The following is a 14,360-nucleotide window of genomic DNA, read 5'->3' on the forward strand; positions in this document are numbered from 1 at the left end:
TAGTTTATGTCAAGAAACCAGAATTATAATCAAGATTATTTATTTGCTCTTATTAACATTCCTTCTTGTATTGCACATATTTTGAAATAAGGAGTCTCAATTGCTGCATGGGTCTCCAAAGTTGCTTTGAATGGTTTTGGATGGTTTATTTTTTCCGAAAATATTAATTTACAAATTTGTCTCCTGAAAATTTGAAAATTGTTGTTCAAAGGATCAGTTGTTGTGTAAGAGAGTAGCTCCTCATGCTATGCAGGTTTAGAGTCTGTTACCGGTAAGTGTTCATAAATGTGATTTAAGTGCTGGAGATATTTTTGTATAATTTGTTATGCATATTGATGCGTGAGGATGCGTGTGTATGTGTAAAAGTGAAAATGTAAATATTGACTGTTTACTATAATTTATAAACAGATACCTAAATCTGATGTAGTCAGACATACTGTGTGGAATTTTCAGATTCTGTGAAGGCCAAAAAAAAAAGTGAAGAAATGTGATGTTTTGTTATCTTTTCTTAAGGAATTACCATAAAGAAAGGGTGGGAGGTTACTGATCTGAAAACGGGTGCCGCAGCAACTGCAACGATTTGAACATTTTGTAAAATATAGCTGATTAAGGACCCCTGTCCCACTGCATTTTTGTTTGCAAAATATAGCTAATTAAGGATCCCTGTCCCACTACATTGTTGTTTTTCATTTGTACCGTAGCCATCCGTTTATTAGCTCACCTGGCCTGAAGGGCCAAGTGAGCTTATGTCGTGGTGCATCATCTGGCGTCATTATTTTACTTTAAACAACTTCTTCTTAATAACCAAAAGGCATAGGGTGATGATATTTGGCCAGAAGCAAACTGGGATGAAGGGCTACCAAGTTTGTTCATACAAATGACCTTCACCGATATTCAAGGTCACAGGGGTCAAATATGTTAAAACCTTTAAACAACTTCTGATGAATAACCAAAAGACACAGGATGTTTATTTTTGGCCAGTAGCATGCTAGGATGAAGGGCTACCAAGTTTGTTCAAATGAATGATCAAATATGTTCAAAATCTTTAAACAACTTCTTCAAATATGTTCAAAATCTTTAAACCAAAATAAGCAGGATGCTGATATTTGGCTGGTAACATGATGGGATGAAGGGTAACCAAGTTTGTTCAAATGAATGACCTTGATACTTATTCAAGGTCACAGGGATCAAATATGTTCAAAATCTTTAAACAACTTCTACTTAATAACCAAAAGACCAAGGACGTTGCCAGTAGCACGCTAGGATAAAAGGCTACCAAGTTTGTTCAAATGAATGACCTTGAATTATATGCAAGGTCACAGGGGTCAAATATGTTAAAATCTTTAAAAGTCTTCTGAATAAACATAAGGCCTAGAATGTTGATATTTAACCAGTAGCATGCTGGGTACCAAGTTTGTTAAAGTAATTGACCTTGATCCATGTTCAAGGTCATATTTGGTCAAATATGTATAAACATTGAAATGACCTAATTTCAATAAACAAAAGGATAGGGTGGTGATATTTTGCAAGTTGCATCCTGAGATGAAGGGCTTTAAAAATTGTTCAACATAAAGACCTTGTTTGACTTTCAAGGTCACAGGGGTGAAATGTTTTTAAATCTTTTAACAGGTTCTTTTGAATGAATTTTTAGGTCACCTGAGCTTTAGCTCGAGTGACCTATTGCTATCCGTCTTCGTCCGTCGTCCTCCGTCGTCTGTTAACATTTTACATTTCAAACTTAAAGTCAAGTTCTGCTGGGCCGATTGAACTGAAAGTTGGTAGGAATGATCGACTCATGGTCCTGATAAAGTGTTGTTATTTTTCGGGTCGATCAGAAATCCAATATGGCCGCCACGGCCGCCATTTTGAAAAACTATTTCAAACTTAAAGTAAAGTTCTACTTGGCCGATTGAACTGAAACTTTGTAGGAATGATCGACTCATGGTCCTGACAAAGTGTTGTTATTTTTTCTGGTCGATCAGAAACACAATATGGCCACCACGGCCGCCATTTTGAAAATACCTATTTCAAACTTAAAGTCAAGTTCTGCTAGGTTGATTGAACTGAAAGTTGGTAGGAATGATCAGCTTATGATCCTGACAAAGTGTTGTTATTTTTTCTGGTCGATCAGAAATACAATATGGCCACCACGGCCGCCATTTTGAAAATACCTATTTCAAACTTAAAGTCAAGTTCTGCTGGGGCGATTGAACTGAAACTTTGTAGGAATGATCGACTCATGGTCCTGACAAAGTGTTGTTATTTTTCAGGTCAATCAGAAATCCAATATGGCCGCCGTGGTCGCCATTTTGAAAAACTATTTCAAACTTAAAGTCAAGTTTGACTGGGCCGATTGAACTGAAACTTTGTAGGAATGATCGACACATGGTCCTGACAAAGTGTTGCTATTTTTCGGGTCGATCAGAAATCCAATATGGCCGCCACGGCCGCCATTTTGAAAAACTATTTCAAACTTAAAGTAAAGTTCTACTTGGCCGATTGAACTGAAACTTTGTAGGAATGATCGAATCATTGGTCCTGACAAAGTGTTGTTATTTTTCGGGTCAATCAAAAATACAATTTGGCTGCCATTATACTTAACTATTTTTTACTCAAATTGGTACATATTTCAACAACAAAAATAAATACTGTAGGACTCAGGTGACCGTTAAGGCCCATGGGCCTCTTGTTTAATAACAAATACTGATATTTTTGCCTGTAACTTTATTTTAGATCACTTTTAAGGTTACAAGTGTGAGATTTACACCAGGTGAGCGATGCAGGCCCATTTGGCCTCTTGTTTTTGTTTTGGATATAATTATAGGACATTTTGGCCAAGATACTTCCATTGACCAGGTAGCTCATTTGGTTAATAATAATGATATGCAGACTAGGGTTCGAATCCCAGTCTAGCCGCGATGAACTTTTACACTCAGAACACAATTGTTGATTATATCTTTCTGAATTTTAATAAATGTCCTGCAAGGTATAGTTTTCTTTTGAAATTATTTATCAAAGCTATAGTTCATGCCGGAAGTTTCCAAAGCATAGGTGCAGTTTTTGGCAGTCAACTTCAGGTACAGGAACCTTGAATACTCCATTTTCCACTATATTCTATAACATCTAGATCAACCTACCAACTTGTCCTGTAGTACACCTGTATTATCATTGTGATGTTTTGCCTTCCACCCCTCCAAAAGCTTGACTTATTTCGTTCCCTTGTCGTAGAGAATAGGATCTCGTGCCCTTCTGTATTAGGACAATTATTTCTTGGTAAGACCGACAGCAACAATCAAACATTACTTTTGCTCCCATAGATATGATTTTCCATCATGTGCTTGCTTACAGCTAATTTATTGTGTCACCAACTAATTTATCTACATTGTATTTCAGTGACAAAGAATTTCATACATTTATAAATTTTCTGGATTAAATTTGGAAATGGTATTTTTTTTTTGTTATCTTTAAAAAAACATTGATTAGCAGAATTAGAAGACATTTATACTCTAAAACTAAAAGTTTTACATTCTTTTACATTAAAGAATTAGCTTATATGATTATCATTCCTATTTAGTGTTAGACACAAAAACAGAAAAAAACCATAGCTGAAATAACTTGCCGAAATTTTACATTGAAAAATAGACAAACTGATTAATCAACATCAACAAACAGACCCAACTATTTATTCAAATAAATGACCTTACCAATATTCAAGGTCAGAGGGATCAAATGTGATATAGAAACCTTTAAATGACTTCAAAGTATGATTATTTAGGTTGTCGCACCACAAATGACAGACAAAAAGCAATTGCAATAGATCACCCAATCGACGTTAAAAAGTCAATGATGTGGGTCATTGCTGGTTCCTTCATTTTCTAAACATAAATGCAGAATACCGATTCACCTGCAGTTATGAACGTTTGTCTCTTTTAGGAAGATTGTAAGATTTATTTCCCTTGGTATAGAACAGCAAAGAACATATTAACATTGTTAATGCGGAACATCCGTTTTTAAATGCAACATTTTCAGGTATAAAAACTGGTAAACCTGCAAAAGTTTTCACAGACCTTGCAAGACCGTGAAAGTAGCGTTAAATCACTGGGTCCGACCTTATATCAAAAACGAACAACACAGGTCCAACCACTTCAACCGTTTGGGTCGCGATAAACGAAAATGGCCCTGGTACTTCCTTTGGTACAGGACAGCAGAGAGCATACCCAGTACTTCCCTTGGTAAAAGACAGCAGAGAGTATACATGGTACTTCCCTTTGTGCAGGACAGCTGAGAGAACAGCAGAGAGCATGCCCAGTGCTTCCCTTGGTAAAAGACAGCAGAGAGCATACATGGTACTTCCCTTGGTGCAGGACAGCAGAGAGAACAGCAGAGAGCATGCCCAGTACTTCCCTAGGTACAGGACAGCAGAGGGCATACATGGTACTTCCCTTGGTACAAGACAGCAGAGAGCATACATGGTACTTCCCTTGGTACAGGACAGCAGAGAGTATACATGGTACTTCCCTTGGTACAGGACAGCAGAGAGTATACATGGTACTTCCCTTGGTACAGGACAGCAGAGAACATGCCCAGTACTTCCCTTGGTAAAAGACAGTAGAGAGTATACATGGTACTTCCCTTGGTACAGGACAGCAGAGAACATACATAGTACTTCCCTTGGTACAAGACAGTAGAGAGTATACATAGTACTTCCCTTGGTACAGAACAGCAGAGAACATGCCCAGTACTTCCCTTGGTAAAAGACAGTAGAGAGTATACATGGTACTTCTCTTGGTACAAGACAGCAGAGAACATACATTGTACTTCCCTTGTTACAAGACAGCAGAGAACATACATAGTACTTCCCTTGGTACAGGACAGCAGAGAACATACATAGTACTTCGCTTGGTACAGGACAGCAGAGAACATGCCCAGTACTTCCCTTGGTAAAAGACAGTAGAGAGTACACATGGTACTTCTCTTGGTACAAGACAGTAGAGAGCATACATAGTACTTCCCTTGGTACAAGACAGTAGAGAGTATACATAGTACTTCCCTTGGTACAGGACAGTAGAGAACATACATAGTACTTCTCTTGGTACAAGACAGTAGAGAGTATACATAGTAGTTCCCTTGGTACAGGACAGCAGAGAGCATGCCCAGTACTTCCCTTGGTACAAGACAGCAGAGAACATGCCCAGTACCTCCCTTGGTACAGGACAGCAGAGAGCATGCTCAGTACTTCCCTTGGTACAAGACAGCAGAGAGCATACATGGTACTTCCCTTGGTACAAGACAGCAGAGAACATGCCCAGTACTTCCCTTGGTACAGAACAGCAGAGAGCATACATGGTACTATCCTTGGTACAAGACAGCAGAGAACATGCCCAGTACCTCCCTTGGTAAAGGACAGCAGAGAGCATGCTCAGTACTTCCCTTGGTACAAGACAGCAGAGAGCATACATGGTACTTCCCTTGGTACAAGACAGCAGAGAACATACATGGTACTTTTCTTGGTACAGGACAGCAGAGAGCATACATGGTACTTCCCTTGGTACAAGACAGTAGAGAGTATACATAGTACTTCCCTTGGTACAGGACAGCAGAGAGCATGCCCAGTACTTCCCTTGGTACAAGACAGCAGAGAGAACAGCAGAGAGCATGCCCAGTATTTCCCTTGGTACAAGACAGCAGACATGGTACTTCCTTCGGCACAGTACAGCAGAGAGCCGAATATTTTTTGTACATAAACAAGTGACACAGTTGTCAAATTTTGTGTAGAGGTACCAGACACATCTTAAGATTATCTTGCCTGGAGTACAAGAAATAATCGTCTTAAAAGTGAATTTTTCGAGATTAACTAGAATATCTAACAAGAGCTGTTGGAGAACAGCATAGCTTGCCTATTGGTGATATATGTTGTAAGATTGCAAATATCAATAGAAACACATGTACAGTAAAACAACAATATAGTTCTCCTCATTTCAGTTGCCACCTCGCCTATAGCCTACATGTAACAAGGTCCTTTAACTATGTTTTTCTGAAGAATTCCTTTATACATTTCCTTGAACTTATTGCCAAACCCCTTTATAATGCCAACATTTCTTGGAAGAAATGATGGCAATATAACAAGGTGTTGCTGTACCTTAACATGTTAGAAGAGAAGACCAGCCAATATGAAATAGTCAACAGGGTATTGATGGTGGTGACTGATTCAACACTGCACAAAAAAACCTTGCCTGAAAACTTAAACCAAGTCCAACTAACCAGTTTTGGTCCCAGAAAAAAATGAAATAATAGTTCAGAACATTGCTTACACTCCAAATAAATACTACAACCTTATAATAGGCAACAGCCTATTGATGGTGGTGATCCAACACTTCACAAAAAAAGAATTCCCAAGAACTTTAACTTCTCAAGCTTACCCAAAAACTTTTAACTTAGTCCAATTAAGCTTTTTTGGCCCCTAAGATATGAAAATATGGTCCAAAACATTGCTAACACTCCATATAAATACTTTAACCTCATAATAGACAATAGCCTATTGATGGTGGTGATCCAACCCTACAAAACAAAAACTTGCCCAAAAACTATAACCTCAAGCCTCAACAAATTTAACCAAGTCCAATTAAGCTGTTTTTTGCCCCTAAAATATGGTCCAGCATATTGCTTACACTCGAAAAAAATGCCTTAACCTCATAATAGACAACTGTGTATTTGAGTGTGGTGATCCAACACTGTCTGGAAAAAAAGCGCAGAAGGTGCGACGCTGACGTTGGGGCGACTACATTAGCATCCCTATTCTCCGAATAGGCGAGCTAAAAATGGACACGATAGAAATAGAAATAATTTATTATGTCTCGTTAGTATAAAGCTGTGATGCAGAGATATTGAAAAATCTTATATGCCAATTGGCTGTTATATTTATAGATTTATACAAACAACAGCGTCATATTTTCTGTAAACTGAGCATCCGGATTGATGGGTCAGACAAAAAACTACTATGTAATCATGTTTTATAAGTTGTTGCCTGCTGTCTACAAACCGAAAAGTGTCAAGCCATTATTTGATCATGATGGGACTTCACTTGTGATGATTCAAAGGCTGCATGAAAGATTACACATTGTAGTATTGTTAAAGACGACATTTGTCATGCTGGGTTGATCGGTTTTGATCAAGAATACGTAGACTAGTTTTGACACATTATATGTGTCGTCATCAGGACACTCGATCAGCATTACGTTGTCAGGGTCATCTTTTCCTATTGATAACGCTACTACTACGGCCGGACTCTTGTATTCCTTGTGGAATCTGTCTGCTCGGCATCACAGAACTCCACTGAACTCTTTGTACGGACGCTGGATCTGACCCAATCCCCGTACATTGTAGTATTGTCTACACATTCTGTATCGCATCATCTGTGACGATATGTCGTTCTTTAATATGAAATTTTTCAATTCCTATTGATTAATTTTCCTACGTCACATAGCATGCAGAACTTCTGTACACAAATAAGGACTACACATATTGATACAGAAACCATTTAATTAGTAAATCAGATGAACACATGAAGTCTACACTTGTACTTCAAAAAAGAAAAAAAACATGGGAAAAAAATTATTACAAAAGGTGGTTCTCAATTTCATAATATATCTGATACGATTAGATGTATTCTATACATGGTTTGTAAACTGTACAATACTTTAGCAAAAATTAAGCTATCTCTTTAGGAAAAACTCATTTAGATTCTAGAGTTTTCCTACTAATTTCAAATTCACAAAGTTTTCTAATACCGGTACCCCCAAAAAAAGGAAACATAAAACAGACATTGTGAAATTGATTCGGCATTCACATGAAATCTGTGTAACTTGTAAATAGGTACTACGGCTCCAGCTAAAAATTGTATATGGGTAGTTTTGACCCCTTGAATGAATCACAGAAGTTGTAAGTAAACAATTCTTTCAAAGCATTATACATTATATTAAAAAAAGGTTCAATTTATACCTGTTGGATAGTTAAAGCTTCAGGTTTGACAGAAAATAGGATGAAAAATATTTAAGTTCTAAGGTTTGTTGGAAAAGCTCACCAACATGGGTACATCATAAAGCTAACTATGGTAAACAGGAGGTAAAGCTTACTATACATACTATTTCTCTTGATAAAGCTCGCTGGAGAAAATCCTGATAGTACATTGATTGGCTGTGGCAAACAATGGCCACAATGAATTCTAGATATATCCTGAGGTTAGTATAATGATATAATATCTAAATGAGAAAATATATCCAAACATAAGATGTGCTACTATATCAATTTATTAGGAAATTACAATAATGCCCAATATATTAATTCAAAAAAAGGAATAAAACAGGTTTTTTGGTGTAATATAATCTACATAACCAGCCAATGATCATCAAGGAATTTAAAGAAATATCGGATTCATATTTTGATTTACCATTTAACCCTTTCACCCCTATGTAACTTAAGTAGACTCTACCATGCATTGATATGGATGTGTCCATTATGGTCTACAGTGGTGAAAGGGTTAACAACAGTTTGAATAAATCCTTTTGAAATAAAGTCAAGCTCTAACATGGATGATTTCTGAGTATGTACCTGTTCGAATGGCTTAACTCAATAACCCCTGAAAACACATTTGAACTCTTTCAATTCAAAGGTTGGAATAGTTCATTATGGGGCTTGAGATATACCGGCCTGGCTTGTGCAGCTGTTGTATATTTGGCTGTAGCTGCCAGAGGATTTACAAATGTGCGGTAGAAATATATTGCAATGTAGTGCAAAGTATAATGTTTGACATACTTACCAATCATAAATCAATAAGTGCGTAACTCAACAGAGGAAACCATCATTATACATGTATTTATTTATACCATTAGCAGGTGTCATACAGTATTTGTATGACAAAAGTGACCCAAAACTATATTACCTGTCTAGTTTATGGAGAAAATGTCGCTGGAAAAAGTCAAACATCCTATTTCTATTGACTTGAATGGATCTCAGTTTATATTAATTACCTTAAGAACTCTTTTAATATATGTATAGGTTTGCTGTCATAAACATTATGCAAAAACTGTGTTATTACTTGTACAACATGACTACCAGTGCTGTACCTTAAGTTGATGATTTAATGTCAGTATGAAAAGCACTAGAATAACATACCACTAGGTACAGTTTACACAATACGAGGCAATTTCATGGCAGTGCAATTTGCTGTTGTACACAGGTTTTATTATTAAATAGAACTGAATGAAAATTTGTAGAGAAGATTTTTATTACATATAGTTATATTATAGGTAGCCTATTTTATCAGACCATAAATTGACCCCGAGTGAATTTTCTTTTATATTTTTCATAAAAAAACTCTGCAAAATCAGGTTTAGTGTTGTGAAGGTTGAAAGTGTGAAAGCTTTAACTTGTAGATCTCGGTGTGTGTAAGGCTTAATGTGTAAGTCTCTGTGTCTAGAGTGTGATAAGCTTAGAGTGTGTAAGGCTGTGTGTCAGTAAGTTTAAAGCGTAAGGCTGTGTGTGTAAAACTCTGTGTGTTGAATTTAAATCTGAAAGTGTGTAAAACTGTGTGTGTAAAACTTAATAGGCAAGACTGTGTGTGTAAGCTTAATAGGCAAGACTGTGTGTGTAAGCTTAATTGCATGACTTATGAGCAAGACAGTGTGTCAGTAAGCTTAAAGTGTGTAAAGCTTAATGTGTAAAACTCTTTGTGTAACTGTAAAATGTGTAGGGCTTAATGAGCAAGACTCAATGTGTAAGTTTGCCATATGGTATGAGGCAAGTGACCACACTGAATTGATTTTGAACGATAGATGAGAAGAGGTATCCCTGGAGTAGAGAGTATAACGCTCGAGAAGCTAACACAACAGTGATTCTATAATATCAACAGTTAATATCATGTTAGGTTAATATATGTATCATAAAACAGGTTACGATGTGTTACAATTGTGGGCATACAAAGAAAAAACATATTCCGGTATAAAAAAAAATCAAATAAAAAGACTTCACAATTGCACATGTAATTCAAAATTTGTTGATAGCTTTCCAAGTTTGCGTCAATGTTGTCTGCTTAGTTGTATCAACAATTACATAAATGTATATCTATGTTCAAAATACCAAACAGGATGTTTAATTATCTATTAGTCATGATGAAGATTATTACAACAAAAACAATAACAATCTAGTGCTTAGTAAAGACTATATGTTGTCAATCTACCTTTGATATTTCATCTAATGTAAACACATTTATATACTGTTATATAGCACAGCATAAATTAAGTTAGTATTGTATAATAGTGTAAGTATTGTATAATAGTGTAATCTGTTTAAACCGTCTGATCCACTAACCTGTATAAACCAGACCTTCATCACGGTACATTGATGTATAATCCACAAACCAGATTTGGATCAATCATATGCTTTTTTTATGCGAGCTGAACCTGTTTATTCCCAACTTTTTTATTTCCAATAAATACAGTAACAGCTCATCTACACCAGGTTTTCGTATTAGACAAATTTCACTCAACACATAACCATTGCATAATCTAGGACGCATTCCTTTTTACACAGCAGAAGCTTGGTTATACGAACAGATCTACAAAAAATAACCTTTTTTTCTGAAACCACTTGGTCTGGATTAGAGAGGTTCTGCTGTATCCAAACTCTGGTATCCTTTTATACCCAACAGTAATACATTGTATATGATACATTGTACAATGTAAGAAAATCTAGAAACATTTTTACCCTGCAATACATTTATCTCCAACTCTACAATTATCCTTGAACGCAATGTATTATTGTCATAAAAAGCTACTACAGATAGAAATATCACAAACAACTTTTTTTTTCAAAGATAGGAAGTGATCTTTTAGTATTAATATGTACAATTCATATATTTGGTAGGATTACAATTATTTAGCTTGGCACTCATACAAACACAAAAGTAATAACAACAAAAACAAAAAAACTTTTATATCTACATATAAATTGTAAAAAAGAACATTTCTCCATTAATCTTTTCACCCCTAGGTAACTTTAGTAGACTCTACCATCCATTTATCTGGACGAGTCCATTGTGGTCCACAGTGGTGAAAGGGTTAACGACCATCAGCAAGTTATCTCTCCCATTATTATGAAGTATTAGTTCAACATTCATCACTTTTTGAGTTCAACAAATTCTCTCTTTGGGCGTTTTGTTTGCAATAATTGAGACGGAGCCAATCTGTTCAGTTCATGCAGTATCTTGTAGCATACATTTCACCAATGCACTTGACTGTTTCCTACTCATCAAAGATACCAATGTACAAAACAATGTATTTCATACAAACAAGTTAACTCGAGGGAATTCATGTACCTTTGTCAGATTTAATTTTGTCATATATGAAATACCAGGGTAAAATAATCAGATTTAATCAATATTTTTGTAGTATTAGAGTAAAAGTCTCATTCCAATTATTGATACTGCCAGTATTAAGGTAACGGATACCAATTCATAAGTTGTTATCATGAAATTGAGGTTTTTTTACTTGGGGTATTCTACCTTCTCTATAAAGATCAACAAGAGTTTTTCTGGCTTAGAGTAACTTCCCCTGTCAAGTCTTCAGATGGCTTTGCTGCCCATAAATTCAATCATTGGATACTAATTCTGCTGCTATGATTCTATTATCACTGAACGACATCATCTGTAAGATGTAAGCTTTGTTGTAATGCAAAGGTCCAAAGTTTGACCCCTGCAATTTTTCTGTTTTTTGTTTTTTTTATTTCCATTTCAAACATTTAAACTTCAAACAATTATAATTTTGTAAAATGCATCGCAACATGTGATTTTTATGGAATGTTTCTTTAGGAAAAGACCTACACAGATTTTTCCCCATAAGTGACAATGGTGATGATTTAGGTATACCCTTTACCTGCACCTGTTTACTATCAGCAAACTTTAGCAGAACACAGCATTTGTTGTCCTCATTACCTTATCACCTACCTCCATTTAAAATCAATGGAGGAGAAAAGTAGGAAAATTCGTAAATCACAAGAAATTGATGTTTACACTTAATCAAGCTTATATTAATGGTATCGTGACTTACTGTGGAAAAATATTGAGATTTTAAGAATTGTTAACAAGCACTGTAGTTTAAACTCCATACAATGTAAAAAAAAAATTATCTTTGTACAAATTATATTAAGTTAATATATGCTATCTGCCTATAGAATGGTGATACTTTAGCTTTACATGGAAGGTTGATGGTCATGCAAATACGAGATAACAAATGAACTGAATTGGTTATACAGAGAAACTTTGGTAAATATCATCAGCACTTCGGTCTCGGTGTCCTACACATATACAGAGATAGGCATACACACACCACTATCATTCCATCATAGACATCATCCACAGATCCAATGTCTTTCAGTTCAAACACATTTTGCCATCAATGTCAAGGTCAAGGTCAAAAGTACAAGCAGGTTCAAGGTCATTGTTCACTTGTCTTTGTTTTTATCTTTGTCTTTGTCTGACTTCTTGAAGAGATTTTTTCGGAAAATTGAAGATGGTCTTCTCTCCTCTGGCTTTGCTGTTCCGTTGGATTCTTTGGAGCTCTTTTTATAGACTATTAAGAAGTTATACACATTGGGAAAAGACTGATCATCAATGTCCTTCTTTGTGGCGAAAAGTGATAACATATAGTTTCCAGGGACTGGGACATTCACAAAGAACCGAGTCTTATGTGGATCAACATCATCTTTCACCATCGATACCAGTTCATTCTTATCATCATCTGGCTCCTTCATGAACTGGAATGACAATGTGACTTTACTTGGTACAAACATATCTATGGTGCACTGGTTTGATTCTGAGCAATTTATCTTTGGTTCTTTGTGTGACAAAACCTTCAGGCCGAGCTCCTCAAACTGAGAAGTAGGTCCCCACTTCTCCCTCCTAGCGACATGTTTGGGTTGAACTCTAGGAAGATCAACTGGTTTGGATACCTTCACACAGTTGATGAGGAATTTGAAAGCATGTGACAAGGTGGCCGAATCACCAGCTTCCTTTGGTCGGGCATACACATCCAGACCGAACTGACCAGTCTGAGGGGGACTTACTCGGCAGGTCAATATATCACCTTCCACCGAAGAATGCACAAATGGGTCCAATACCTTACTTTCAAAAACATTTGCTTTCAGTTTGGCGACAAAGTGTAGAGGTCTAGGAATCTTGGCGCAGAGTTCAATCCCGTCTTCCACATTGATGATTCCTGCCTTTGGGTTGTCTGGAGAATCACCGAGTCCACTCTCTGAACTGCCACTGTCCGACAGCTTGTCGGATATGTCATTTAAAGAGGAAGATTCTGGAACAGACTTGCCAAGATGTTTTAACTGCTTCATTTGGATACCAAAATGTCTCTTTCCCTTCAGGGGGCCCCATTCCCCTGAGGCACAATCTGGGAGTGGATGCATCTTGCCAGACAATTCTGGACAGGCCACTTTGAATTTGCAAGCACATTTCAATCGGAATGGTGCTATACCGGAACCAGAATCTTCAGAATTACCAAATTTGTTGCTCTCTTCAATTTTATTTGCAAAGATTTCAAAGAAGTAATCTCCAGTTGTGGGAAGGTGTATACTGAACATGACTGTGTTGTGTATCATCGTCTGGAATACAAAACGTTCTAAGCTTGAACCCCGGTATTGTGCCTCCAGTCTTTTTTCCTTTTCAGCAAATCGCAACTGGTAATAGAACACCAGATCATTTTCTAAACTCTCTGGAATCTTCAGTTTGATGTCGCATCCACCTTTGGCTGATGCGTCTAGGACAGCTGTCATTCCGTGGTCGAAATGCATTCCAAAATGAAAGAAGACAGATCGTACAAATGGAAGTGCTTCAAATTCCTCCAGTGTAATTGGGTTTTCTAGCAGCTGCCATTCCAGTTCCTTGGACCAGAATTCCTGAATGAACTCATCTGGGTCAGTGAGGAAGTAGTGTTCGTCGTACTGGTAGCGGATCTGATCCTTAGAAGAAGTCTTGGCTTTGACCTTGTCTCTCTTCTTGTCCTTGTTCAACACCAGGTGCCTGTAAGATAGGACAAGGTCAATATAGGTGACGGTCAGCAAAGACAGAATAGTCATATATTGTACAGGTAAGCTTGCATGTACTTTGTATGTTATAGATACTGCTACATGATTATTATATCTCATTAAGATTGTTTCTAATGGGGTATCTTGAAACCCAATTTTAATGAAGATTGCAAAGTACATTTATTTGGCTGGTAAGATTCATGTATTTCTTTCCTATGAGATTATATTCTGAATATATTTAACAAAATGTCCTTTCAAGTGTAAAGCTCCTT

At 36.6% G+C, this 14,360-nt stretch overlaps 1 protein-coding gene across 1 annotated transcript in view; it reads right to left on the reverse strand.

Annotated features, from left to right (window-relative positions):
* Positions 1–7,521: 7,521 nt before the first annotated feature.
* Positions 7,522–14,360, reverse strand: part of LOC110466623 (hillarin-like) — a 38,215-nt gene continuing 31,376 nt past the window's right edge. Inside the window, exon 8 of the mRNA XM_021523226.1 lies at positions 7,522–14,083. Within this exon, the coding sequence (XP_021378901.1) occupies positions 12,496–14,083 (1,588 nt within the window). The 3' untranslated portion in view covers positions 7,522–12,495. The remainder of the gene's footprint in view (positions 14,084–14,360) is intronic.

This window comes from Mizuhopecten yessoensis, unplaced genomic scaffold (assembly GCF_002113885.1).
Source record: "Mizuhopecten yessoensis strain PY_sf001 unplaced genomic scaffold, ASM211388v2 scaffold11139, whole genome shotgun sequence".
NCBI lineage: Eukaryota > Metazoa > Mollusca > Bivalvia > Pectinida > Pectinidae > Mizuhopecten > Mizuhopecten yessoensis.